The sequence below is a fragment of the Falco biarmicus genome, chromosome 7 (genome assembly GCF_023638135.1).
Source record: "Falco biarmicus isolate bFalBia1 chromosome 7, bFalBia1.pri, whole genome shotgun sequence".
NCBI classification, from domain to species: domain Eukaryota; kingdom Metazoa; phylum Chordata; class Aves; order Falconiformes; family Falconidae; genus Falco; species Falco biarmicus.
Genome location: NC_079294.1, coordinates 6,635,556 through 6,662,555, shown reverse-complemented (window position 1 = coordinate 6,662,555; position 27,000 = coordinate 6,635,556). Strand labels below are relative to the sequence as shown.

The window sequence follows — 27,000 nt, the reverse complement described above, 5'->3', positions numbered from 1 at the left end:
TAATAAGTACTCAGAGTGCAATTTTTTAATAGTCTATTAAAACTGTAGCAGTATATAACTGAAAGTTATTTAATAGGGAGCAAGTCATCACAGTTTGATTAGGAGGAGTGAGGTGTTTTCACTTTTAGAAGGAGAATGACATCACTGTGTTTGGGACATTTTACAGCATAAAATTTTCAGTATTGGTCCAAAACTATGCTACTGGATGCTACTTCAACAGTACCTCCTGTAGTCAGTATTCAAAGAAAAGTGAAAAATCATAAAAGAAAATTCATTGCTGAATTAATCCATTTGCATTTTTCAAAGTGATGCTGTCAAGTTTCCAATCATTCCACGTTTTTATCCTTGGGCAGCATTGGAAGGTTCCGTTCTAGAATGGTGTCCCACAGCATCATGATGTTACAATATCATTTTAATTAAGTTACTTACTTCTAAATGTCAATACAAATTGTCTTAAGAACTATTGAAAAAGTATACATGGAGGGATAAAATCAGATACATTGCAAAAGTTAATTCTTACACCAATAAAACCAACATTCAGGACAATTTGGTTTTCTTCAACCATGACATCAATCATACTATATACCACGTATAGTATGTATATGTGACATATGTATATGTGACACAAGAGTGCTGTGTGTCACCAAAGCCAAAGGGTCAGAAAAGACTGTGATCTACATAAGTTGGGAAAACTGGTGGCTTTTTTCTTCTCTGTAAAGTCACAGCTTATGAAGCCCTGGAACATAAATTCCCAACAACAATAGAAAGCCTGAAAGCCATATAGCTTCTGGGAAACCATCCAGGTTAAAACCTTGAAGTGATGAACTGTACAAAGAGAAAGACGGGATGCAATTCACACAGCTAATGCAGAGCATGTGTAACTCTAGGGACTTTTGTAATATAACATTTAAGAAAAATACAGTGGCCATGAAAAACAATTTCTGAGGATTATTCTTTAGATAGCAATTAGTAGTGACTTTTCATACCATGCATTTGGGTCTGATAATAATACAGACTGCAAACCATGTCTAATGAACCCTCCTTTGTATAAATTATTTTTTCAGTTAAACTTCTTCCTTTCTAAGAAAATGGGTATAGAAATAAAAGCTTGTTCCCACAGCAACTTTAAAATAGTTTGTTATGGAAAAGCTGTTACAATTGTAGAAATTATACCAGAAACATGAAGGCCAGACATAAAACAGAATGTTAATGTTCATTACTTTTCCTTTTAACGGCCTGCTGCATTGGTAATTTTTTACCGAATATGTGTATGGAAGCAGATTGTTGTTCCCGTATTTATTTTTTCATACTTTTTGTCCCTCTTTCTTCAACCAATTTTAAACTTAAATCCCAGGATCCGCCTTGACAGATAAATTATATCAAACTCATCCACTCTCCTCCCTGGTGCTTTCTATGAGTCCTAAGAGACCCACAGGGGGAAGGGAGCTTCTAGTACTACTTACTGACTACAACCTGTAAGGTTTCATGAATTTAAGAGGGATGCAGTGGGAAATGTTACTGTCACAAAGGCTTGCAAACTGCTCCAAAAGGTAACTGGGGGGTGGGGGGGGGTGGAGGGGTGGCGGGGGGGGAGGGGAGGGAAGTCCATTCTTCTGTTTCTGAAGAAGTAAGGAGATAAATTAATCACAGAAACTAGTTGATGACATTTATTGGTAGATTTATTAAAAGCTACAGAGGTTTGGGAGCAAAAGACCTCAAATTATACTTCACTGTCAAAGTCTCAAATTATAACTAATTAATATCATTACTGAAATTAAAAGTTCATGGCGTTTATGTGACTAACATGACTGAAGTAGCTGCTTGTATCATTTGCCAGTTACTGGCAATTACAAGAAAAGCTCCTTAACATTAATAGTTACCACTGCAGAATTGTCACTATCCTCAAGAGCTATAGACACACCTTCAAACTACACATTCGACTGGTGGAGACCAGGTGCAGCGCAAAGGTAAAACATTTACTCACTCACCAAGGTCTGTGGAGTAATTCACATATCTTAGTGCTCTAAGCTACCACAGATATCCAGAAAGGGCTGCACAAGATTTGATGGGAATTCCGGGAAACCTATGACTTCCCGGGATGACAGCTAGAAACATACTCTAGGACATCTGAAATGACATCAGGCATCTTCACCGGGGACCTGACTTGCTCTCATCCTTACTTACTAAGCATAAAGAACATATAATAGCATTAACTCTTCGGAGAAAAGAATCAGCAAAGTGAGAAATTAAGAATGCCACCTTCACTCTATCACAGTCAAATTAAATCAGGGATAGGAAAAATATTCTATGCCTGCTTCTCTTTTTAGCCTTTAGAAAATTTGACTAATAGATTTTTATAGAATACAAGTAAGAAACTAAAACTCGAAAGAGTTCAGTTCCTTTCCCTTAAAAACAAATAGGAAAAAGCGAAACACAATCACTGTCTTTATTTTTTTTTTTTTACAAAAGCAAAAAAGTACAAATCATTATTTTTAAAAATAGTTCTGTAGCATCTGGGCAAAACAACAAAACTGAAAACACTCTCAGCACCATTCTGGGATTTGGAAAATATGAAATATGAAGATCATGGAAAATATCTTCCTAAAAGTTTTAGGCAAGGAAAAAAAAAAAAAAAAAAAAAAAAAGTCCTTCAGCCATGCCTGAACACAGTTTCAAAAGGAGTCTTCCTCAAATGCTGAAGATTCTGCAGCTATTTCATAACAATCAACACTGAATCACTAGAGTAGTCTTTCATTTATCACTTACTTATTTACCTCCAGAAAGCTTGGTGCTGATAAAAAACAGCTGAATTGGAGAATAAATACCCAGAACTGGTTCATCAGATTGATATTCAGATCGTATGGATCCTATTTCTCTGACAACTGTCTAAAATTGATTAAAACACACTGAAGTAACAATAAAAAGCAATATAAAGATACTGTAATATTTTAGAAGTATGCTGCACCCTTTACATTTCAGCAGGTTTTTGCAGCAGAATGCTGAGCTGTTGAGGCTGACAGGGCTGCTGGGGCCACCTATGCAACATGCCTGCGAGGTGCGCGGGATTCCCTTTCTGTGCCCCAACCAAGCTGAGCTGTACTTGGACTTGCAAGACTGACGGGGCTGAAGTTAGGGAAAATAACAACTCTGAGTCAGGGGAAACTGTTCCTGAAGTACAGAGGAGGTGGAGGCATTTCCACGTATGCTTTATTCCCACTAGTGCTGTTCAGTATGGTCTGCAAAGAGATATTCATCACAACTCACAGATTCTGAAAGGAAAAGAAACCAATTATCTTTAACCTCTCAGATCAACTCAGGACTATTTACTGAGGAGTGGTAACGTACTGCAGCACTCACTGTGAGATGCAAAGGTTTGAACGTGCGCTGAAGCCTGAAATAGGACTTTCCATTACATAAAATGCAACTTACTGAATAGGTTCCGGGTACACAAACTGGTTATATTGAAGAGAAATGGAAGGTGATATCCTTTCTGATATCCATATGCTGATATGCTCAAAAAACCACCAAACCTTAAACCCTCCCCCCCCCCCCTTTTTTTTTTTTTTACACTCATGCAAACGTGTGCCTGTACCTGCTAAAGATCTAACACATCCTATCCTGTGCTGAGCAGTTCCTAGCTGCGTCAGAGATCCTGTGGCCTTGCATGACACCACGCGTATACACACTAGGGGACAGAAAGGATAGCTGAAAACAACCACTGAATACAAGCAGAATTACCGATTCAACTTTCAGTGTTAAATGGCTACACAAGCACGAGACTAAATGGTACAAATGAAAGATCTGGGAAAGAATCCTTGGCTGAGGATGTCTCTTGTGCCTGAAAAAGATGCACAGCTTACACAGGTATGACTCTTCATGCAGAGATTCAGAATCCAAGTGCACCCCTTTTTTTTGGGCATAGATTTGGATAGCAAACAGAATATATTGCATGCTCCAATTTAAAAACCCAAAAGTATCAGTGGGATGTAACAAAGTACTTCCTAGACAAAGGCATCCATCCACTATCTACAGCTAAAACACAGGAGGACTCAAGATGGTTCTAGCACTTTTTTGTCAAAAAGTAGAGTGTAGTAGTACTCTCTCAAGTAAAACAGCTTAAAAAGAGGAATATATATTACTTTTATTTTTTTTTTCTGTGAAACAATACTTACAACCTGAATCTGAGAGCACTGAGCTGGACAAAAAGCTGGTTTGCGTTCGCCAACTAGAAGCGGGAGCAGCCATTTCTAAATCAGAAATTTCAGCATCCATTTTCATATCCTGTGGCAGCCAAATAAAATAATTTTTATCTGTTAATATCAAGCAGCTGTAAACTTTAACAAAAGCCATACAATAGGACACATACAGGTATGTGCTGTGAATTCACACATGATTGATTCTTAGAACTCTCAATATTGTTAGGTTCAAATTAATTTGCTTCTGAATTTCCTGTCCATTTCATCACCACAAAATCTCTGCAATAAACTGCTTTGCCTTGAGAAAAGCGTTGAGAGCATTGCAAGTTTTTGTCACTACAAAAAACTGTAAAAAATCTCCCTTTCCTACTGACATCACATTCAGAGTCCAGGACTAAGCCCAGCAGCAGGGCAGACATCAGTGAATGATGAATTCCTCATCAATGAATGGTCCACGTTAACTCACTGAAGTTCCACAAGTAATAATAAAAATTGAATCAATTTTCCCTGCCACTGAGGAAACTCAAACTTCATTGATTTCTCATATCAAAATACCTGAAGTTGCTTTCCCATTATTTTTTTTTTTTGTTAAACCGTTTAATAAAGCCTGAAGTACAGTGTTACTATTTATGGATAGACCCATACAGCATAGCTTTTTGGTGAGTAAAGTCATTTGATCTATAAGCTAAAAAAAGAAGATAATTTTGAAAAGGCCATTTAAACAAAAACCTCCCTAAATCTTTACCAGCACTGCAGCAAGTAGTCCCCAGTTGCAATACCCTCCAAAATAAGATTAAAAGCTTGGCTTGGTATCCAAATTACTCAGTTTCTTGAAATGAGAAGAGATAATAATGCACAAATGCATCAGTTCATAAAACACTCAATTTTGCTACTGAATTCTTATCATAAACAGCCTCAGGGAATTTTGTTAAAACATCTTGCAATTTATCTTTCATGCTGATACTAAGATTTGAAAACTAAACAGAAAACAAAATGAAATTCAACATTAATTTAGAGATACAATGGGCTTTTGTCCCATCACTGAAGAGGGATTTAGTCCTATTAAGACTAATGGGAATTATACATATTAATCCCCTTATGTGCTGATGAGACTTAATACCTAAAGTGTACACAGCACAATAACAGCTTTTAAAGAATAAAAGATGGTTTTGTTTTTTCATTCTGCTTTGAGAAATGCTATCTGTAGAACAGCACTTTTAAACAAGCAAGGTGTTCCTACCAGCATCTGCAATACAGGATGGCTCTCCTTCATAGCCATTGTACCCTGCAGAACGTGCCTTTTCTCACGTGCTTCATTTACAATTACATCCATGTGCTGGGATGACTAGATGGTCAGTTGTTCATGGCAGGGAAACTGTCCTAAAATATTTGCATCTATCCATCATAACATTTATCTTTAGTTTTACTCTAGCTTTTTTGCTTCAGTTGGTATTCCCTATTATTTATTCTTATAAGTTATATTTACCTTCTTCCCCCCCCTTCCCCAGCTTCTTCTTTATCTACTATCACTCAGCGCTTTCTTAGTTGAAAAATCACGATTGTTGTACTGGAAGGTATTCTGCCAGCCTCTGGCCTCCATTATGACTGGAAATCTTACATTTTAACACATACAAAACGGCAATTATGATTTTCCTGGGCTCCTAAGCAACAGGTATTTTGCAGCCATCTGACAAGACTACAGAGGAGTAGGAAGACTGAGTAGGGAAGAACGAAATCATAAGAAAGGATGGAAAATAACCGCTTTTAGGGGAACATTTAACTTCAGTTTCATTTTAGCTCCTTAAAATGAAGAGGCTGGGGCACAGGATTAGATAATGCCTGTCTGAGATAAATGTTGGCAAGCAAGCTGAAAGAAAGGTATTACGAGAAAGGCTAGAAAGAATATCATAACAGAGAAGAAAAATTAATTGCCTAAGTAGTTTTATCTAAAATAGTCAATGTAAAAATTTTACAAGAACCCCTTTTTTTAAAACACATGTTTTCTTATCAACTACCAGATATCAGCAGAAGCACCACACTGCGTACAGAGCATGAATCAAAACTATCAGAAAGAACGAAACTTGGTGTCCTCAAGCCTACACTCTTCCACCGATCAGTTTTAGAGACTCCCAAATGACAAATAGTAAAATAAAAAAAAATTAAACAACGCATTTGACTTAGTTCCAAAGGCAGGTAAGAAAGGCGAGCATTAAAAAGGTTTTTTTAAACTAAGCTAGCCTGATAACCAAAATCAGATTAGAACCCGTCTGTTACTTGGGTTTGAACATTCTATTCTATTTGTAACAACCGTGACAGCAGACAGTACCATATGTCAAGCAAAAACCCAATTAGGCCTGACTAAATGGAAGCTGTTAAATGCTCTCTGTTGTCTAAAGAAAGAGGAAATATTGTTTTGGAATCAGCTTTATATTGGATTCTGAATATAGAGTTCAAATCCTGTGAGCTCAGTAAGTTCAGTCAGCTTAGTGCGATTTTCTATTCTACCGTCAGCTGATCACATTCCACTTGGCTTTTCAATGTTATCCAAGTTTCAACAGCTACTGAATTAGTAACTCTTGTGTGAAGGCAAGAGAAATTTAAGAACCGAAGATTACCATTAGGAATAGACTGAAAGTGAATCTACCCCATTTCTTCCTTTCAGTTCTTTCTTACCGAAGAGCAAGACGGCTTTTTCAAGTAGTTTAGTACCTTCTTCTTACAACAGCAACTTACTAAGATAAAATACTCTATTTATTTCACCTTTTCCACTTTTTAAAAGACCTACTGGCAAGTATGCCCTCATTTTACAGAAGAAAGACCACTATGGAGGAGGTGGGGAACACAAACAGCTGAAAGTTTTTTTAATACATGCTGTGTGATCCCAGATGTTGGGCTCAGCTGCTTAGAGCCACTGGGGAGACTGACTGCCAAAGAACCTCGACTGGGTTGTGATAAGAAGCAGAAATACCAGCACTATTCTTCAGCTCCGATCACTTATTTCAATGACGTCTATCGGAACCTGCAGCTCTGCCAAAGCAAGCTGCTATCGCACCAGCATGCGGTGGGAAGCCACAGGACCACAAACAAGCTTAATACGAAGAGAAAGGAAGCGTGATAACAGCTGGAAAGGTGAACTCATTACAGGCAATATTTCTAAACAAGAGCACTGGATTTGTGTTGCAGGGAGTTAGGAAATTATGCTCAGCCCCGCTATCAGTCCACTGAGTGACCTTTAGCAAATCGCTTCCCCTCTGCCTGGATTTCATTTATGCATGAGATAGCCATCATACAGTATCTTTTGTAAATAATGCAAAGATCAGCTACTGAAAAAATCACTATACCCAATCTACTAATTAATCATCCTCTTAACTGAGGAAACAGGTTTCTATATTTATCTTTTACATGAAAAGACAAGAGGGAATTGAACAAACCAATAAAACCGCTGCAGCCAGCAATTTGCCAGAGCAGTAATAAGACACTTTCCTGTGAAATTTTGAAGATTTTTGGAAAGTATCCATGGCACTTCACAATGAAGGCAAGATTTCTGTCATCGAATTTTACATCAGCCATGACAGCTACATAAAACAGAAACATTCATGTGTGATTTTAGTCTGTGTTTTCACTAGGAATTAACATACATCAAATAAGCTTACATTGCTAATAGAAAGCAATCAAGAAACAAAAGTGGAGTACACACACATACCTTGAATTGTTGGACTCTTTGTTTTGAATCTTCCAGCTGTTGCTGTAGAGAACTCACTATTTCTTTATACTTTGTATACCTTTCTTCAATCATCTCCCTTCGGCAATGGGCCTCCTAGAAATGCATCGAAAAATCTGAATTATTTTTTTAATATGAAAAGCAGTTAACAGATGTTGGCTGGCTATTGTAAACACAGGTATCACCAAGGAATTTCAATATAGCAAGAATGAATTAATTGCTAACTTTCAGAGGTTGAAATACAGTGGCCATATGAATGCACAATGTTCTGTAAAGAAAAGTAATGTTAAAACAAAAATAAGTTAAAACATGAACAGCCTCATCCTCAGCTGGTGAACAATCTGTTCTAGCTCATTCCAAAATTCAGTAATATCATATCTTCTAACAAATAAATTCTGTAATGGTGAAAAATTAATGACAATACTGTAGAAACAAGCACTTGACAAAAAGAAAAAATTGTTCTAAGGATATGGACGAAACAGTATTTTTAAATAGGAAAACATAACGCTTCTCACTGAACCAGCTAATGATTCACTTGAATGACTACAACTACCAGACAGCTTGTGAAGCATTATCAAAGATTTACCTCCTCTTTCCTTCTCCCTTCCTATGAAAACATTGAGGAAAGAACTTGTTAGCAGTGGAAAGCAATGAATGGCTTTGAAATACTTCATTCATGCATACCACTTGAGATTAAAGTATGCTATTGTACAAAAACCCCAAATGTATTATTTTCAGATAGAAGAATAAATGAAACTCCAAACTGACATCATTCTCACAGCTAAGGTATAAAACTCAGGTTTCCTGAATAATAAATTTATTATTAAACAATACACAGTTATTGGTAGGGACTCATCTTAAGAAGTCAGTCTTTTAACAACTAAGCATCAGAGAGGAGGGCAGAGTTCAAATTAAACTGAAGAATTCGGGTTCCAATCTCATGAATGCTGACTAAGTGATAATTACAGCAAACCAGAAGATGACAATGTCATTTCCTGGGAAGCAAGAGGGTGCAAGCATGAAGCAGATTGTAGAAACCCTGCATTCAAGCTTCTGCTTTGCCTAGCTGAGAACAGAATCTTTCCCTTCAGCAGTGCCGAACCATTGGAAGCAGAAGGCAAATGTTAACCTCTGTCAGAGCAAAAAGGTTTTTTGGGGATACCTAAAAGGTGAGGTTAAAACTATACATCCCAACAATGTTTATCTTAAAACAACCCAAACATTTCAATCAGCATCTGTTTTCCTCTGTTGATGATGACCACAGTAAAATAGGGTACAATTATTAACACAAGACCTCGTGCAAGAACACTTAGAATGAACAATCTTCCAAACAAGTATATTTTGAAATGTTCATGACTGCCTTAGGATGAAAAATTCTATATAGCAAATAAAGCTGCAAATCTTTATGCATTTATTGATCTGTAATTTAATACCGATTTAAAATTTATATGGTGCAATGAAGTCCCAAATTCTTTTTTGGTAAGCCACAAACGTCATGTAGGGAAAGTAAAAACAATACAGTGGTTTAGCCATTTAGCCGTGACGATCTAATTTCAGACATTACTCTTGATAGTACTCCACAACTACTGTCAGTATGTCCCACTCTGTCCAAAGAAACACACCTTGATTTGACAGTGATACTGGGAAAATAAGTGACAAGGACTAGCGTTATGTCAAAGCAACAACAACAAAAAGGCTGTAAAGTTCACCTATTTTCACTCATTACTTTAAATACTTAAATAACTAGCATAATTTGATTACAAGATTATCATTTTTTAACAAGTAATATCAGAATTCATCGCTCAATACAAATATTCTGAACCAGTCGTTAGGATATAATAAATTATATAACCCATTATATCCAGTTATCAATGTTTGCTTACATTATAGAGCACTTCAGTAGCGTTACTGATTAGGACTAATTTTATAACCTCAAAAAATCTGTATAAACAGGAAAATAAATTTCTGTATGGTTTTGTCTATATAATATGTACATCATTTAAAATACATTATTAACTGATTTATCTACCTATATGGAGAGGACATTAATTAACTAAAGCAGTTTAAAACTACTGAAAGAGTCAAATGAAAACTTTCTCACTCCAGTATCTTTCAAATCTTCTAACAGGCTCAGTTTCTCAGGAACAGACTCCAGATGGTCTAGAGCTACTCGAGTACTCTAAAGAACAGAACACAAGAAAAAACATAAAAAACTGATCAATTTTTTCAGCCATCTCAACCATTAAAAACCTATTACACCTATGGAAACAGGTTTACAGGTATGTATGCGCCTGTAAATTAAACAGGTCAACAGTAAACAGGCTGTTAAGGGAAAAGGACAAAATAAAACACACAGTACAGTTTCTTTCATTTGAATCTCCAAGAACAGTTACCAGTTTGTTGAGCAAAACAATACTTTTTTACACTTTTGGAGTTCATGTAGTCTTCAAAATGAAATTTTCTTTTATTGCACTTCAGGGAGTAAAGTATGTTTACCATAAATATGGATCTATACTCATGTTTATCTATTTGTACTTGAACACATAGTAGAGACATCCTTTTTTTTTCTAAATACAAATATGTGCAGTTAGCAGTCAGCTAAATATAGAAAAATCAAATTTCATATTTTTTGGTTTAGGCATACAGTAAGTACTGCTGCAAATGAGCTGCCATTCTAGTGAGAGTTGAGGTTGGATTCAATAACAAGATTTCACATCCACACCCGTGATACAAAAACACTGGTCTATAGCCAGATGCAAAGAACCAAAGAAAATGAAGATCATGTTTTGGGGTTTCTGCACAGGAGAAAGATGGTTGGTCACGCATAAAGAGTAAACATCAGCCAGATGCCTCTGGAGCTTCTCTCAAAGGCTGCCCCTTCTACTGTTTGCTGAAGAGCAAGCAGAAACCCCACTGTTTGTACGTTCTGACCAACCATTGGTACTTCCTCCACAATTCTATAAATCACGCTTCTTGGGATGAAGTTCTGTTACCCTGGTATGCAATCTACCAATACCAGATTTCATTAGCCATATTACTGCCCTGGCAATTTAAAGCAAAAATCCATAAAAGAAATAAAACTAATCAGTCCTGAAGTAAAATATCATTGTGCTGTAAATTCTGTGCAAACTGAATAAACATGCCCTTAACTAGAAAAGCTCTGTGTCTTTTCAGTCCCAGCGTACTTAGTTGTTCCTCACCTGGAAGAAGTTTCATACCTTTGATCATTCTTATGTCTTGTGTGGCCTCTCTAGTTCTATTCTAGTTCGATTTAGACCACCAATTTTAACACCATCAATTTAGAAGCAATGATCTCTGTCTTATCTGCTTCTTTCCTAACAGTTCCAAACATTCAGTTTTTAAAATCCTAAGAAATATAGTTTCCATTACAAATGAAGGTCTAGTTTCATAAACAATGAGACACACTTGCATCTCACAGGACTGAACTTGTAACCAATATTCAGTCCCAATAAACTAAATTAGGTAGTGGATGTGAGACTGGTTTTTCTGTTTCTGTAATTACATGTAAGCCAAAATATGTATGTAAAAGTATTTCTCTGATTTTTTGTAATTAGGAAAAATTTGTACTGGCAGTTAATATGCTGATGATATTAGGACCTATTTCTATAAAACAACCACCTGGTAAAATAATTTCTCCAGATGTTTGGATTCTTTTTCCTTCTGAGGCCAACGAGGTTCAAACAATACAACCCACCTTCCAGGAATAAACTTCTACCCTTAGACTGTGTGCTTAGCTAAGAAAGGGCTCTCATCCCACTGCTACATTCTGCAGTAGCAATGCAAGATGCAGTAGGAGAAAAATGTTCAGGAATTCCCAAATCTGGCCCTTCTTTCACGGGTAATTTCTACTCTTCACACAGCACAGAAGAGAACAAGAATACAAAGCAGTCAAAGGTGCTAGAACAGTAACACCACCATCAGGGCAGGTAAGGGGAAAGAATTTTACAAGAGGGTTGGATGAATTATTGCTTCAAGAACAATAGGAAGAGTGAGATGCCTACAAAACGGTGAAAGGATTGACCAGTAAGGAAGGATATTTTAGATTTCAAGAAGTACTGGAAGAACTGTCAAAAGGGAAACAGAGTAAAAACTAAGATTCTTCAGTCATTTAGTGAGAACAAGAAAACAGAAATGAGACAGGAAAAAAAGGTGGAGAAAACTTAGGTATGAATCCAAAAGAAAATAAGGCTTTTTTGCTTTTATTTTATACAAAACCACACTAATTTTTTAGATTTAAAAAAAAATGTACAGGACTTAGAGAAGATTAAATATAGGAAGTTATGCCTGAAAGATAGATAAATCACTTCCTGAACTGGGCAGCACTGAGAACACTCAGTACGAAAAGGTCCTTAATTGCAATGTTGACCACTGACCATGGCAAATGCTGGAAAAAGCCTGGAAGGACAGAAAAGCGCATACTTGTGCTGACTTCCACTGAACAAAGTAAGGCAAATCACTTGCAAAACTCAGTCAGAATTAATAAAAGGTTATTTCTTCTAACAAAGAAAACAGTACTTTCTTCTTTCGCACCTGCTGCATGAGAAAGAAAGGAGATTTCACGTTCCACTAGCTGTGTTTAGAGCAAAACTAATTTATTGTGTTATCTTCATAAGAATTCTTGTATTTTAATGTGTAATTTAATTTGCAATCACATTTTTTTTACTTGCAAAAATCCCCCAGGAAGATTTTTTATAAGGAGGAAAAAAAAAATAATATTACTTTTCCTGTAACTTATCTGGTTCTTTACCAGAAAGAATTACAGAACTTACAGTTACATATTAATAATGTGTAAAATGGGTTCTTCTTCATACTTTTAGGATGCAATTAGGCCGGAGGCCTAGATATTGCATTTAAAGTGTTTTTCACAGATTATAGGGTAGAAATGATTTTATAGCTATAATATACTTCTTTTTTTTTTTTTTTTAAATGCTACTATACATCTCTCCTTGGAAGCAAAATTGCCTAGAGGTATCTATCAATCTCTAATGTTTTCCTCTCATAAGTATCAGCCTTTTCACTTTTACCACAGTAAAGAGGTATTCATTCATATTTCATGCTTCATTTCCAATGGCCTTATGTTCATCAAAGCATTGATTTTCCACTCCATTAATTTATGGTGAGATGCAATGTTTGCTGCTGCTTTCAGAGTAGCCCCTGGTACTGGTCTGCACGTGTGTTTCTAAGGCTGGGAAAGAGAGACAACAGACCAAAGCAATCCAGTCTTAACTATATGTGAAACAAAATCCCAAATCCTAATGTTCGGCAGTCATCCTAGGATCACACAGATCTGGTGGACACATGCCCACAATGTTTCTTTTACTTTGAACACCAACAACTCCCCTATCCCTTCAGAAATAAAATCCTTCCTCCCAGGAAAGAACACCGAAATCATAACACCCCTCAATCGCTCTTCTTGGTCCAGCAATAAATTAAACCATAAACATTTTAAGCTTATGGTATATATGACCTAACAGATATTGCTGAAGTATTTTACTTACAAACTGCAGAAAAACACACATTTGAGATGTCACACAGAGTTGAAATGAAATTGCCTGGGACACAGGACACATTTAATGGTGTGGCTCCCCAGCATCCTATAAAGCATATTCAATTTACAGCAAACTTTTTTCCCAACTACAAAGATTTTTGCTTCCCCCCTGCCCCGTTTTAATAAAAATGACCTGTGATCTGTTTTCAGCACAAAAGGAACTCAGGCCCCAAGTGTAAGCCCATGCCTTAAGCCATCCCATTTTTCAATTCTTTCTCTAAATTCTAATGCCAAGACCTCATGTCAACACTGTCTGTAAATGGAGTTAAGATGCTCATCATCTGTTCTCCCCAAGTATTTCCTACATATATATACACACACCCTCTCTATATACATATACATACACACCTCCTACATATAATATACTCTTCTTTTTGGTGTTTTTTTTGGGGGGTGGGGGGTGGGGTGGCAATATCAGCTGTGCCTCAGTTTGCCCTCATTAGTCACATTATTAAATGTAATCTTGAAAGCAGACGACCAGCCTTTGGGCTATATGCATACTCAGCCCTTGGTTTTTTGGTTTCATCAAGAATCCAGTGGATAAAGGATCATACAGGTTACTTGAATTTCTGAAAGGTTTTTCTAGATTCCTAAATTTAAACTTAAATTCATACACAAAATGATGGGCTCTAAGTTAACCGTTACTGCTCAGGAAGTAGATCATGGGGTAATGATAGGTATTTCCAAGAACTTGCTAACTCAAGTGCTCAACATCCACGAGAAAAGCAAAATAAACACTGGATATAATTTGGAAAGGAAAAAAAAAAGCCAAACAGCATAATTATTCCTGAACATGAATCTACAGTGTGCTTACATCTTGAGTACTGAGTGCAGCTGTGGACCTCTATTTCAGAATAGGAACAAGGAAAGGTCAGAGAAGAGCAATAGGAACGATCAAAGCCATGGAGCACTGTTTCCATCTAAGAAATTATTAAATACAATGATTCAAAACACCAGGACTCTTCAGCCAGGAAGACAGATGCCTGAGGGGAAAAATGACCAATTTGCCTAAAACCAGAAGTCACAGAACGATAGAAAATTTTATATGGGTTTAAGCAGAAAACTGGGTGAGTTCATGAATGATAAAGACCATGGAAGGGTTCCAAATTCACAGAAACTACATCTAAATTTGGAAGTCTCTGAGCTTGGAATGGTTGGAATCAGAATGAATGAGTGGGAAACAATATATAAATCAGTCCTGTTCATACACCCTTCCCCAAGCATTTCATTTTGGCCATTGTTGCAATGACTATAGCTGGGCTAGATTGACCTTTGGTCTTAACCCAGAACGGTTCCTTTTATATTCTAAAATTCTCCCAGTCTTCTGAGCAGTTTGTGAAGATCTGAATAAGATAACTCACATACTAACATTTTCAGGGACAGAAATGTGTGCCTTCTCATAAAGCCAATGAAAAGAATGGTACTGATGTGAAAATAAAAACAGAAAAATAAAAAAAAAAACCAAGTTCGTTAGAGGAAATTCAATAAAGAAGACTGCAACAAAAGAATATGTTGAAGAATGGGAGGGAAAGGTGATGAAAGAGCTTTTAGTTGGCCCACAGAATTAGTCTGGTAATTTAATGAAATGCACAGCAACCTTCTCAATGTGGATCAAATGCCATACTTGTATCATTAATGACTACACTCTATTATATTAAAAGAGGTGGATTTAGCTGCACAGATAAAATGCGAAAAAGGATGCTAGAAGCACCTGACATCGAGGGCAATTAAGTACTGTTAATTTCTTTCCCAGAAATTGGAAAGCTGTGTGCCATAATGCATACAAATAATCCTAAAGAGAGCAATCACATCTGCCTGCTCATTGTTTAACAGGGAACAGGAGGTACTGACACAGGGCACTGATGGTACCGATAAGAGGACGAAACCCCGACTGCACTGACTGGAGCAGTATTAATGGTATTTTACTTAACAGAAGTCTCTTCCATAGAGTGAGTGCTATTAACCTTTCTGTTTTTAAAATAAAGGTTATTTACTTTGAAAAGGGGTGTTTCTGTTTTCACAGAGCACGATAAAACAAATTACTCATTTTCCATGACTTCACATGAACACTTTGATGTTTAAACTGCCTGTGAGCAGTTAATCCTCCTATACTGATGTTTTCTTGGTGATAGACAGTTTCACGCTGTCTCAAGAGACAGATCCAAATCAAAATCAGACACACATTTTATTTTTAGTCTCAAAGCTGCAATGCTAAATGCAAATAAATCAAAGCAGGTTTGTATATAGTTCTCCTAAAGTTTGCCTTTATAGAGGATATACTGAAAACATATAAACCAGAAACCAAACTCCATTGACTTTCAAGTACAGTGCTTTTCTGAGGCAGGTGAAATCAAATGGCTATCTGTGTTACACAGATATTCTTGAAAATCGGAGCTGACTTAAGTACCAGTTAGCTAATCCCCAAAGAATAACCCTGAAAAGATTAAATGCAACTGTAATTTTAACTGACTGCAATGCATGTCAGCAGGCAGTTACTCACAATTCAGATGAAGGATGTAATGTTAAAGGTGACCTACCACGACTTCTGTTTTAAATGGCCTTAGCATGTAGAAACACTTAAACAGCAAGAATGGGATGCACCCAGCATGTCTAAAGGTATCCCCCTTGCTTTCCCTGTCAACATCTGTAAATCTAGGCATCGTCAGCTTCTGTCTCCAGCACTAGGCTCACAGAGCATACGCTCTTCATTTACACACGGTGTAGTTCTACTTCAGAGCCCTGAGGTTCTCTGCTGACTTTCACATGCCAGGCAAATTCCATGATAGCTGGGACATTCTGTGGCATACATCACATGTACGGAAGGAAAAGAAAACAAAATTATATTTTGGATCTTTAGGTTCCGTGTATACTGGTACTTCAATTAAACCTGTGTTTTGATGATTTCAGCATATCAAGAAATCAATTTACCCTTACAAAGACAGGAAACACATAGGAACTTACCAAGTTACACAACATGCAGGTCAATTGGCATTTTCTCCTATACTACCTTGTTTCAAAGTTTTAACCAGTACAATTTTTGGTTTTAAGCAAAACCTACACTTACACTAATGAAAACGAAAGACCTTTGTTAAGCATTGCAAACGTCAAACTAACTGAACTTTAACTTTAACAGACCCCAGCTGTTTTTGCGTGGGGCGGACCACACTTTCATTAAGAGAGCTTCATGGATGCTTCCTTCCCAGTTTGCAATGACATGGGCCATCTCTTCTCTCAGTCATGAGCACATAACATCCCTGTAGTGGTAACTACAGGAATTGTTTACATGGGAAAATATTAGGGAAATGTCTCATGAATTTTTAGTTGTTTGATGCATACTAGCAGCTGGAAATGTGGAGGAGGCAGTGCTGTCTTTTGGCAAGCCAGCTCTCCGTGAATCACCAGCTAGTAGTGCTCTGAATACTACTGGGGGTCCACAGGACCAGTTTTTGAAAATCTATTCTTCATCGTCTACTAAGCTTTGGATCAAAGACATCCAGACATAATTACAGGAAACTAAAAGAAATATAACACAAGAGGCAGAGTCTGTAAAGTAAAGCAATGTTAGTGGACACACATTCTTAAATTAAAGGTATAAAGACTTCCTTGTCATTATTCATGAATGACATCTTCAACTTTATGAAGCTTTGCAGGCTAAAAATCTTTACGTATACTTTTTGCTAATGGTTGGTATGCTAGTAGTTCCTTGACCCTTCCAGAAAGCATTACAAAAATACAATTGATGCAGCCTTCATGGGAAAATGGAAATATCTTTCAGTTTTACAACTGACAAAAATAGAAATACAAAGAGAAGTGATTGAACCAAGGATTCACAGCAAACCAGCCTCAGAGTAGGAAAAAAATTTTCATAATTTGTCTTATAAATTTCCCCATTTTAATCAAAAGATGCACAACAATGACAGAAAAAAATCAATAGCATCAATAGGTGCAATTGATGCCTGTGTTCCTAAGGTTATAATTTGATCAAATATAAACCACTTAAATGTAAAATGAAGGACCTTGGCAGGACATTAGGAACATTCTGGCCAATAGTCCACTGTCAAACAAATTTTTAACTTGTTTTGTGATATATAAAACAAAAAAGCATGCTTTATCACATATATCTATGTCTTATTTGTCAAGTTCTAAGCATCCTGTATTCTGCGGAAGAATTCATAGACACACATGCCACAGATGAAAGATGAGAATCCTACAGATGGAACACATAGGATCACTCCTTAAATATATTTACATACATATACATACTATGCTGAAAAAAATGAATGTGAAGACTACTCCTAGTCAAACTAAGAGAAATAACTTCAGATATATAAAGAACTAGTTTTTGTAATAAAGATTTATCCTGAGTTTTTAACTTTCTCTAATGGATAACTGAGAGGATTTTGGTTTATTAAAATCTGGAAAAAATGTTCAGTATTTGCAACATGTGGAACACATCTTCACATGTTGAAAGGAGCTTTCTACTTAGAGAACGTAAGGGCAGCCTTAGGAGGAGCGTTGCCAGCAGGTCAAGGGAGGTGATCCTTCTCCTCTAGTCAGCCGTGGTGAGACACATCTGGAGCGCTGGGTCCAGTTTTGGGTTCTCCACGATGAGACACATATACTAGAGACAGCCCAGCAAAGGGCAGCGAACATTCCTTAAGGGACTGGAGCATCTCTCCCATGAGGAAAGGCTGAGACAGGCGGGGATTGTTTAGCCAGGGGAAGAGAAGGCTCAGGGAGATCTCACCCACATGTACAAATATCTTAAGGGAGGGGTGTGAAGAGGAAGCGAGGCTCTTCTCAGCGGTGCCCAGTGCCAGGACAAGAGGCAATGCACAAACTAAAACACCGGAGGTTCCATCTGAACATAGGAAAAACCTTTTCACTGTGAGGGTGAACAAGCACTGGCACAGGCTGCCCAGGAAGGTTGTGGAATCTCTGACCTTGGAAATATCCAAAGCCCACTTGGGCACAGTCCTGGGCAACTGGCCCTGGGCAACCCTGCTTGAGCCTGGGGGGGGGGGGGGGCTTCCAACCTCAACCACTTTGTGATTCTGTAATGTATTATATTACTGATATCACTGTTGGAGAAACTATAAAGTTATTAGACCAAGTTGTTAGACATGCACCGTTTTATGTATAAAACGGCCATCCTGACAGCCAAGCAACAAGCAGTTTAACACAATTTACAGAGTAACCTACATCTTGTAACCTGCCTCTTACAGGCAATTTAGCAATAAATTCTTAGGCCAATATTTTAAATATTCTTTAATAAATACACAGTGAGATATTATTGATTAAGCTTATCTGTAAATTTAGTATTCAAAGCCTCAACGCAATATATATATATTTGTAACAATATGTTACTACTTACATTAATTCAGTAATTCGTTTTTGCAAAATAGTGAAAAAAAATTTTAATAGAGAGTAATTTAAACATAATGCTATAAATCAGGGTTTGATGGAAGGGGAATTAGAGTGGCGACATTAGAAATATACATAGATATGTTTAGTTTGTGGACCTTGTGCAAGTACGCAGCCTTAAATGAAATCCATGAATCAGAACAGTTGTGCAGAATATTATAAAGCTATTTTAGCATTTTTGGTTCCCACTCTAAATCTCAGGATTAGCCAGAAAGTGAGAAATAAGCATGAATGGGAAAGAAACGCAATTATTACAGATCCATACTCTTAAGAGCTAAATAAATCCTTTCACAGCAAAAAAATACCATAATGTTGGTGGAAGAAAACTAGAGGTGGCTGTATTAGCAAAAAGCTAAAAGAACAAGTAAAGCACTAAACAGCTGGGGGCAGAGGATGGATAAGCGGCGGAGTGTATTCAGCAAGAGCCAGAGGTATGTGGGGGAGAAGGCAACATCAAGGAGGAAGGGAAGGCGAAGGTGAGCATCGGGAGAAAGGAAACAGCTGGCTGCAAGCACCAGGCAGCAGAAGTCGCTGGGTGGGAGTGAGCGAAGGAAGGACTCTGGGAACCTTGGGAAAGTTCTCCACCCCCAGCGAAGGGAAGGGACACACTGGCTCGCTGATGAAAGGAAAGGAAAGGGCGAGGCAGGCAGGACAGAGGATCTCAGGCTGCTGCTCCTCTCCCGGTCATTTTTATAAGATCAAAGAATGGCTGTGTTCTAGGAGCACCAGAAGGCCTTTGATGTAATGGTAGTTTTGGCAAGACACTACAGAAGCAAACCAAGGGGAGAAGAAAGCATTAACCCCTAGATTCAAGATTTCCTAAACATTCATACATACAAAGTATCACGAAGGGATCTCAAGAGCTACCAGCAAGATTTCCTTATTGATGGAAGGCACACCGAGCACCGCGGGCGAGCACCCTAGGATGTATGGTGTCAGGCAGTCGCGTAATCTTTCTGTGAAATGTGCTGGGCATTGCCACCCTTCCAATTCTTTTAAATTGGGTGATAAATCAGAAAAGCAATGCAAATTTGAGCCTGCTACCGGAGTAGAAGAATCTCATCGATTTTATATTGCTGAGTACGTGCAGACAGAAATTTGTTTGACTGGTATTCATAACCTTACTTTCATGAATATAAAATATGAGTTACAATAAAATACAGAAGTGTTCATAGTGAAAAGGAAATTCATATTAAATAACAATTTTGCAGAATACTTACAGCTTTACTGGAGTTAACCTAGATTTATGACATTGTAACAAAAAGTTGAATCATGTCCAGATAAGTCTGATCCAAGTATTCTAAGGAAGTGGTAACTTCACTCCTGGGTTCTCTACTGAAAGCAGCAAGCTGTCTCATTGATCAAAGGATGCAGAATGCATGCATTCACTGGAATAGCTTCAGGACATGGTTATTTCAAGTTAAATTTCCCAGTCTTTTATGTCAGACTAATACTACTAAGGCAGAGGAATCCAACTGGCAGCTTATGCTCACAAACACGATGTAGTTTACAGAAACCCACAAAAGTCACAGGCATGGCACAGCAGCAGCTTGCACCTACACAACGCACCCTGAGCTCTTCATGAGAACTAGATACACTTCCCTTTGCAGCTGCAGCTGAGAGTACGATACAGACTTTGTCCCAAGAAAACCATACAACTTTGTCGACAAATAACATAGAGCCAAATCATTTATGTAAGAATTAAGCCACACTCAAGAATACAATGAATCACCTAATTTAAAGATCAATCATATTCATTCTGGCAAAATATCAGACTACATAATTGATTACTATGTAATCAGGAAAATTACTTGTTAGCAGCTATGTAGTAATTAAATTCAATTTATTAAACAGCATTAAACCAAAAAGAGCCAAACAAAACACGTAATCTCTACGTACTCAAAACCTCAGATTTGCCTGTACTTGTTACTCCCCTGGCACTTCTCACAAGTTGAAGGATTATTCTAGAACACACTTTGGTTCTTCAGATCCTTTTATACCCACTAGTGAGTCTAAGTTTTCCTGTTCTTCCTTCTTACCTTCCAGCTTCTACTCCTGTCCTTTCAGGAGCAAGAAGTGGCGTACCTATCTACTGACTCATACTGCAGAACTGATCCAACTGAAGATGAGCCAAAAATTACAAAAGCTTCATGTGACAGGTACACTACTTGTTCTTGGGTTCCTTAAGGGAGTGACCAGACCAGGTGCCACGTCCTAAGGGAGGATGGTAACACAGCACTTTCCTTGGGAATCAAGCGAGTTGGGTAAGGAAAAAGAAGATCCAAGAAACTGTCGGGTATAGCAGACAGGATGAGTCATGGGCAGGAGATGGAGCTTCCAGCTCAGGCTGCTGGGAGGAGAAGGAGCTGGCAGTGCTCAGAGATGATGCAAGGGAACCCCCTAGTTTGTGCAACTCACAAAACCACTGAGATTAAGTTAGGCCTGGAAAGTTTATTCACCCAGAGCTCTGAAAAGAATCTGCTGGGTTCCTTTGCGTTTCTTTCCCAATTTTTTTTCTTTTCTGAAGTTGCCAAGTTCATCATGTGGCTACTACAACAATTTTACTGGCAAGTGCAGGAAGCAGAAATGAGTAGATTGTAGAGAACGGGAGGAGAGTGGGCTGCCAAATATACCTCTCAAAATCCCTACATGTACACAGTTTTCAGGTCACTGCCTAAACCAGTTTGTTTAGGTTAAAATCTTAATCTAAAGGTTTTTAAAAAAATGCACTTATTCTTAGATGTATGTCTTTTCTGTTGCATAAAAAGGCATGTGCAAGGTAGAAACAATTTGAAAAGTGGCTGCAAGAGGCTTCACACTTGTGGCAAATCTCAGAGTTCTGCACTGAACATCTATTCCTGTGCAGAGCAAGTTCCTCCCAGTATTAGGCAGGATAAGAATACCGTAGAGGAAAATGCAGATGAGATTCCTAATCCAGCCATCCTGTGGTCTCAGTTTAAAAACAGCTCTGGAGAGTTGATGCTTTCTTATGCAATTTTTACAGCCTCTGTGTGTGTGTGTTCCAGCTTTTCCCCTCTTGCCCCTTTTTGTATTTTAATTTAGTGAATCTCACAAACTGCCACCTTTCTGTCAAAACTCCCCTAAGAAAATGCTTTTTCCACACAACAAACTTTTTTTTTTCACTAAGTATTCTGTTTGAATTTAATATTTTATGTTTTTATTACATTTCCATCCTCTATAGCCTGAATCAAGTCACAAAATGTGTGACCGGTTGTACTTTTTTGATGTTGCACTCTGAGCACTCAAATAAGACATAAGAAAATTATACAAATATATGAGTAGCATAACTGTTACATACTCATTGTTATAAATGCTGCAGAAATATACAGCCATGTTGACATACACACTATAAATGTAAGGATTCTTAGGGATCCTTTAAATGGCAAGCCTCATTAATTTTTTTGCTTAAGGGCTTTTCTGTCATAGCTCATCCTGACACATTCAGACTGTGCATTACTCTGTGTATTTTCTTTTTAAGATCAGTGAAGGGGGGAAGGGAGGAGAGAGAGAGAGAACGTTATTATTTTCAGAACTGAAACAGAGATATAAAGGTCAGAATCACTAAAAGTATTCGCTGTCAAGTATCTAACATCCAACTTTTGAGTTTACTTAGTAATACACACAGCTGGAGCTCCCACTGAATACAGCTATTACTAAAACTCCGCATTTCTGAAAATCAGGCCTCAAAAGTCACAAAGTCAGATACCCAGAAAATGAGGAACACAAAGCGATTAACAGTCTGTGAATAATTTAAGTGACTTGCCTGATATCAGAGAGGAACTTTATGGCAAAAGTAAAACTAGTGCCTTGGGAGCATTCAACAGCCTCAGCGATGACCATACTTTTCTTGCCTGCAATCTCAGGGCTTAACATTACACCTTCTCCAACGGCAGCAATAACAAAAGCAGTGATTGATTTCAAGCTCTAGGATTTAGCACCACAGATTCATTCAGGTGTTACCTCTCAACTTGCATTAAGAAAGAAAATCATATTTTACTGATGAAGATGATCCGCTTCCTCTTCTATCTGAACAATAACTTACAAATCTTCTTTCTTCAAGTAGGAGACATTAAAAGTAGAAAAAGTGGAAAGGCTCCAGAAAAAATAGAGGCAAACATCGCCACAAAATATGGATTGAATTTGCATGATGTGCTGTTTGCAAGCAATTACCCTCTGCCTGTGTCAAAACGACTCTGGGAGCAGAACGGACAGGGCATTTGCAGGGAGTTTAACTCATGGTTCGTGAGAAACAGAAGGCAGTGGATGCATGCCTGACTGGTTGTCATGTAAGCAAACCATGAATAAGAGATGTTCCTGAAGAGAACTAATGTCCTGGCAACACTTTACACCCACAGAGCACTCTGTGAAGTGCCAGGACACTGAATTTCAGCATTAGCTCCCTACTCCCACAGGGCAGGACTTCCAGCACTGCGCTCTGATTTACAAAGGGCCTTTTATGTGTGAATGCAAGCATTTTTTTAACATATTGAATGTATTTTAAATATATTTTTGAAATTGGAAGCTGTTTTCAGAGATGCACAGACAACCAGGAAGGATAAAATAATAATTTGCACAAGCACATTTAAAAAGCTTATATTTGCAGCCTTCGTACTGTCTCGGTACTGTTTTCTTTAGATGAAATTTTCTGGACTTCCAATAAAAAGAAACAATGGACCTGATACATATTACCATGTGATGTCTTACTGAACATTCCTACATAAGAGGAAAGAAGCATGGTACAGAAATGCTACGGCAAGCTCATACCCATCCCAGCTATTCCACCCGACAGGCTTACTAGCTTGGGACATCTGGATAATCCAGCTGCGTTCATGGCATGTATATGCACAAAGGCTTTTGTCCTTCCAAATTAATATCTCATTAAATTATAGCAATTAATCATCAAAATGGTATTCCTTCATGCTTTTATTTGCGGTGTTGACGTGGGCAGATTGTGTCTCTACATCCCAGCACAAATATGTAAAAAGCACACTTAACAGTCACTGAAATGATTAGACCTATTACACAAACCCCAACCATCAGAGGTGTTCGCAGTAGGAAAATAGCATCCTTTGTATGGCTCAAATCTACAACATTTCTCTTCCCAGGGATGGGATGAGGATTAAACTGTATAGAAAACCTGCCACATTACACTGTATTTCATTTAATTGGTGCTCAAATACTGTAGTAAAAACCTACACAGAAAGGTGCAGCGTAAAATTATCACATCTTCTCTTAGAAGTAAAATGACAGTTAAAACCCCATAACCGCAATCTTTCTTTTTAAAGTACATAAAAATAATATTTTCCATCATTTAGAACAATAATCAGCAATGTCATTGTGATTGGTTTGGAAATTAATTTAAGAAACTTACCACTTCTAAGGCCATAATACGTTCCTAAAAATAAAGTACAAGATCCCATTAGAAAGTAAATAATATAAATGCAACTGAAGTTGAACAATGATGAAAAGGATTAATTTTGGTTTTTTGCTGGTCAGATGCATGGTATTTTGCAAAAAAACTCACTGAATAGGAACTGCTGTACTTAATCAGACCTTTGACTCATTTATCATACCATCTTACTTAGAAATTTGTTCCAAAGAAAAGTCCCAGAAACAAGAAAAGAAAGAATTTGAAAAAAAATATTCCATGATATTTTTTTTTATTTGAATTGATTTTTTTTCAAATAGTACCTTTAGATTTTCAGTATCATTGATTTTACTCTCATGTATCCCAAAGTTTGATTTCTTTTTTTTATCATCCGTGACTGTAATTCTAGCATGTTTTGGAGTTCATGTCATGTTAGCATCTGGTTTAGTTTTCTTTTAGGCATTTCCTTAGAAAACTAAAAAGTAAATTCCATATCATTATTCTGTTATCCAGAAATAGCTCTGAAGAATGTTTTATTAATAACAAGATGACGTTAGTCAAAGCCTAATGTCAGGCAAAAATAAAATGCAGATAAAATAAACTTGTGCAGTTTTAATCCAGCACAAAATCCAAAGCACCCAGAATTTATGTTTACTGTGTATACTTTAACATTCTGTTTCCATCTAGAGTATCTTCGAGGAAAATATTAAGCTAGTAAAAATCCAGATCATGTACTCTGGCACTAGGTCCTAACGAGTTATGATATTTTAAGTAATCTGCAAAAACACACATTCAACTGTTTAGGTGAGCCCACATTTAGAGTGTTGACCATTAAGACATTACAGGGACTCTTACCTTGCTCAAATATTATCTTTTTGAAAGTATGGGAGAGTATTTTTATTTTTTTCCTTTCTGTTTGATTAAGCTAAGAACCCTTACAGGTTTTCCTGTTCTATCCTTCCCTAACAGGTAAAAATGATTGCAGTAATCTGGATTTATTCCTGCAGCATCCAAAGACCATCAGACAAGTCTGAACTGACTTCACTATTTTGGTAGCAACAGGTACATTAAAAATTTCTTACACTAGAAAAGAGTTCTTGCCATTTGCAAGAATGTGAAAGTCTTTTTCAACTTTTTTTAAGACTAGGTGGAAATGAGTTACAGACACTTGTAGAATTATTACTTCTTAGAAAAACTTTAAAATAATGGTTATGTTTACTAACTGAATGAATGTACGTATTTGTGTAAAAAACAGTATTTACATATTGTGTACTTAAATATTTTTGTGAACCCATTGTCTTTTGTATTACTAGAGTGCTAACTTTTACTCATATAATTTGAAGAGGACACAGTTTAGCTGAGTGAAATATTTAAAGCCTATTCTCCCAAAGGTGTTTGGGGTACAAATGAGGTTAGTTTTCATCAGCTGCCTGCAATACTTGCAACTGACTAAAATTCTAAACCATAGGCAGAAGTGAGACAATATACTCTAAGAAAAATAACTGCATCAAGTGAGGCTGAAAAAAGATAAAGAAATAAAATAGTGGCTGGAAAAGACTGATTGATTCTGAAGACGTACAAAAAGCAAGCAGACCATTCAGGAAAGTATGCACAAGGAAATATCTAAAGGGAAAACAGGAATGTACACAAAATAAGTTGAACAGAAATCTAATACACTACCAAAATACAACTGTTGAAAGAAAAAAAGCTAACATTTTGCCTGTAGTGGATGCAACTAAACTGGTTGATGTTAGAACTGCATACACAGTGGTTCGAAACTCCCTGTGCATAAACCAATGATAAATAATAAAACAAATGTACAGAGAGGGGAAAAAAATGTACCCCTCTAATCACATTCAGTTATAGGACTCTGAATCAAAGTAGAGAGTTTTTCAAAAAATAAGACAAAATTTAAACTTGCAATTTTTAAAGTTTTTTTTTAAAAAAAAAAACAACAAAATGGGGAATCATAGAATAGATTCATAGAATCATTTAGGTTGGAAAAGATCTTTAAGATCGTCAAGTCCAACTGTTAGATGATCATACTGTTAATGGTAGGAATCAAAAAACCCAGATATATGTCTCAGATTTCCTATAGACTTATTTCACGTATGTTTTAGTTTTTTATTAGTAAACCCAGGATAATATGAAGCTCTAGAATACTAAACTTTGACATGTCTGCAAAAAAAAAAAAAGTTTGCTTAGTACTCGTCACAATGCATGGTAGTTGGGGATTCCAACTACAGTGTTGCATAAGCAAAAGCTTTCTGACAAAAAAATGTTTGTGAAATTCAGTAAAGGTAGTGTATTAAATATTAAAGATTTTATTCTTTCTTGGAAGCAGGTCTGAGATACAAACTGAGTATTTCAGCACATTAGAACAAACTTATGGTAGAAAAAAACCCGTGAAAAACTCAAAAATATTTATTTTGAGATGCTCGGTCCTCCATAAAATTGCAGTGGCTGTTACACAACCTCTTGTTTATTTAAAGATTCTGCAACAAACCCCAAACTCATGACTATAAAAAATGGTGTGTACAGATCCCATAAATATGTGGCGATGGTGAACAGCAGTTCAGATATAAATTTCTTCAGTTAAAAATAAATACTTTGCAAACAAATGTCGTAGAGTGAATGTATTAGTAGGATGAATGGTAGAATAAGTGTTTTCAACATGACTCATTAAAATAAAGGCACATGA

At 37.0% G+C, this 27,000-nt stretch overlaps 1 protein-coding gene across 8 annotated transcripts in view; it reads right to left on the bottom strand.

Annotated features, from left to right (window-relative positions):
- CEP128 (centrosomal protein 128) overlaps positions 1-27,000 on the bottom strand; it is a 133,403-nt gene that overhangs the window by 10,300 nt on the left and 96,103 nt on the right. For 6 of the 8 annotated variants that reach the window (XM_056346325.1, XM_056346322.1, XM_056346326.1 and 3 more), the window contains 4 exons: positions 24,303-24,326; positions 10,019-10,096; positions 7,900-8,013; positions 4,173-4,281 (listed from right to left, as the gene is read on the bottom strand). In XM_056346325.1, coding sequence (XP_056202300.1) covers positions 4,173-4,281; positions 7,900-8,013; positions 10,019-10,096; positions 24,303-24,326 — 325 coding nt within the window. The remainder of the gene's footprint in view (positions 1-4,172; positions 4,282-7,899; positions 8,014-10,018; positions 10,097-24,302; positions 24,327-27,000) is intronic. The other 2 variants (XM_056346328.1, XM_056346327.1) reach the window with 1 other exon arrangement.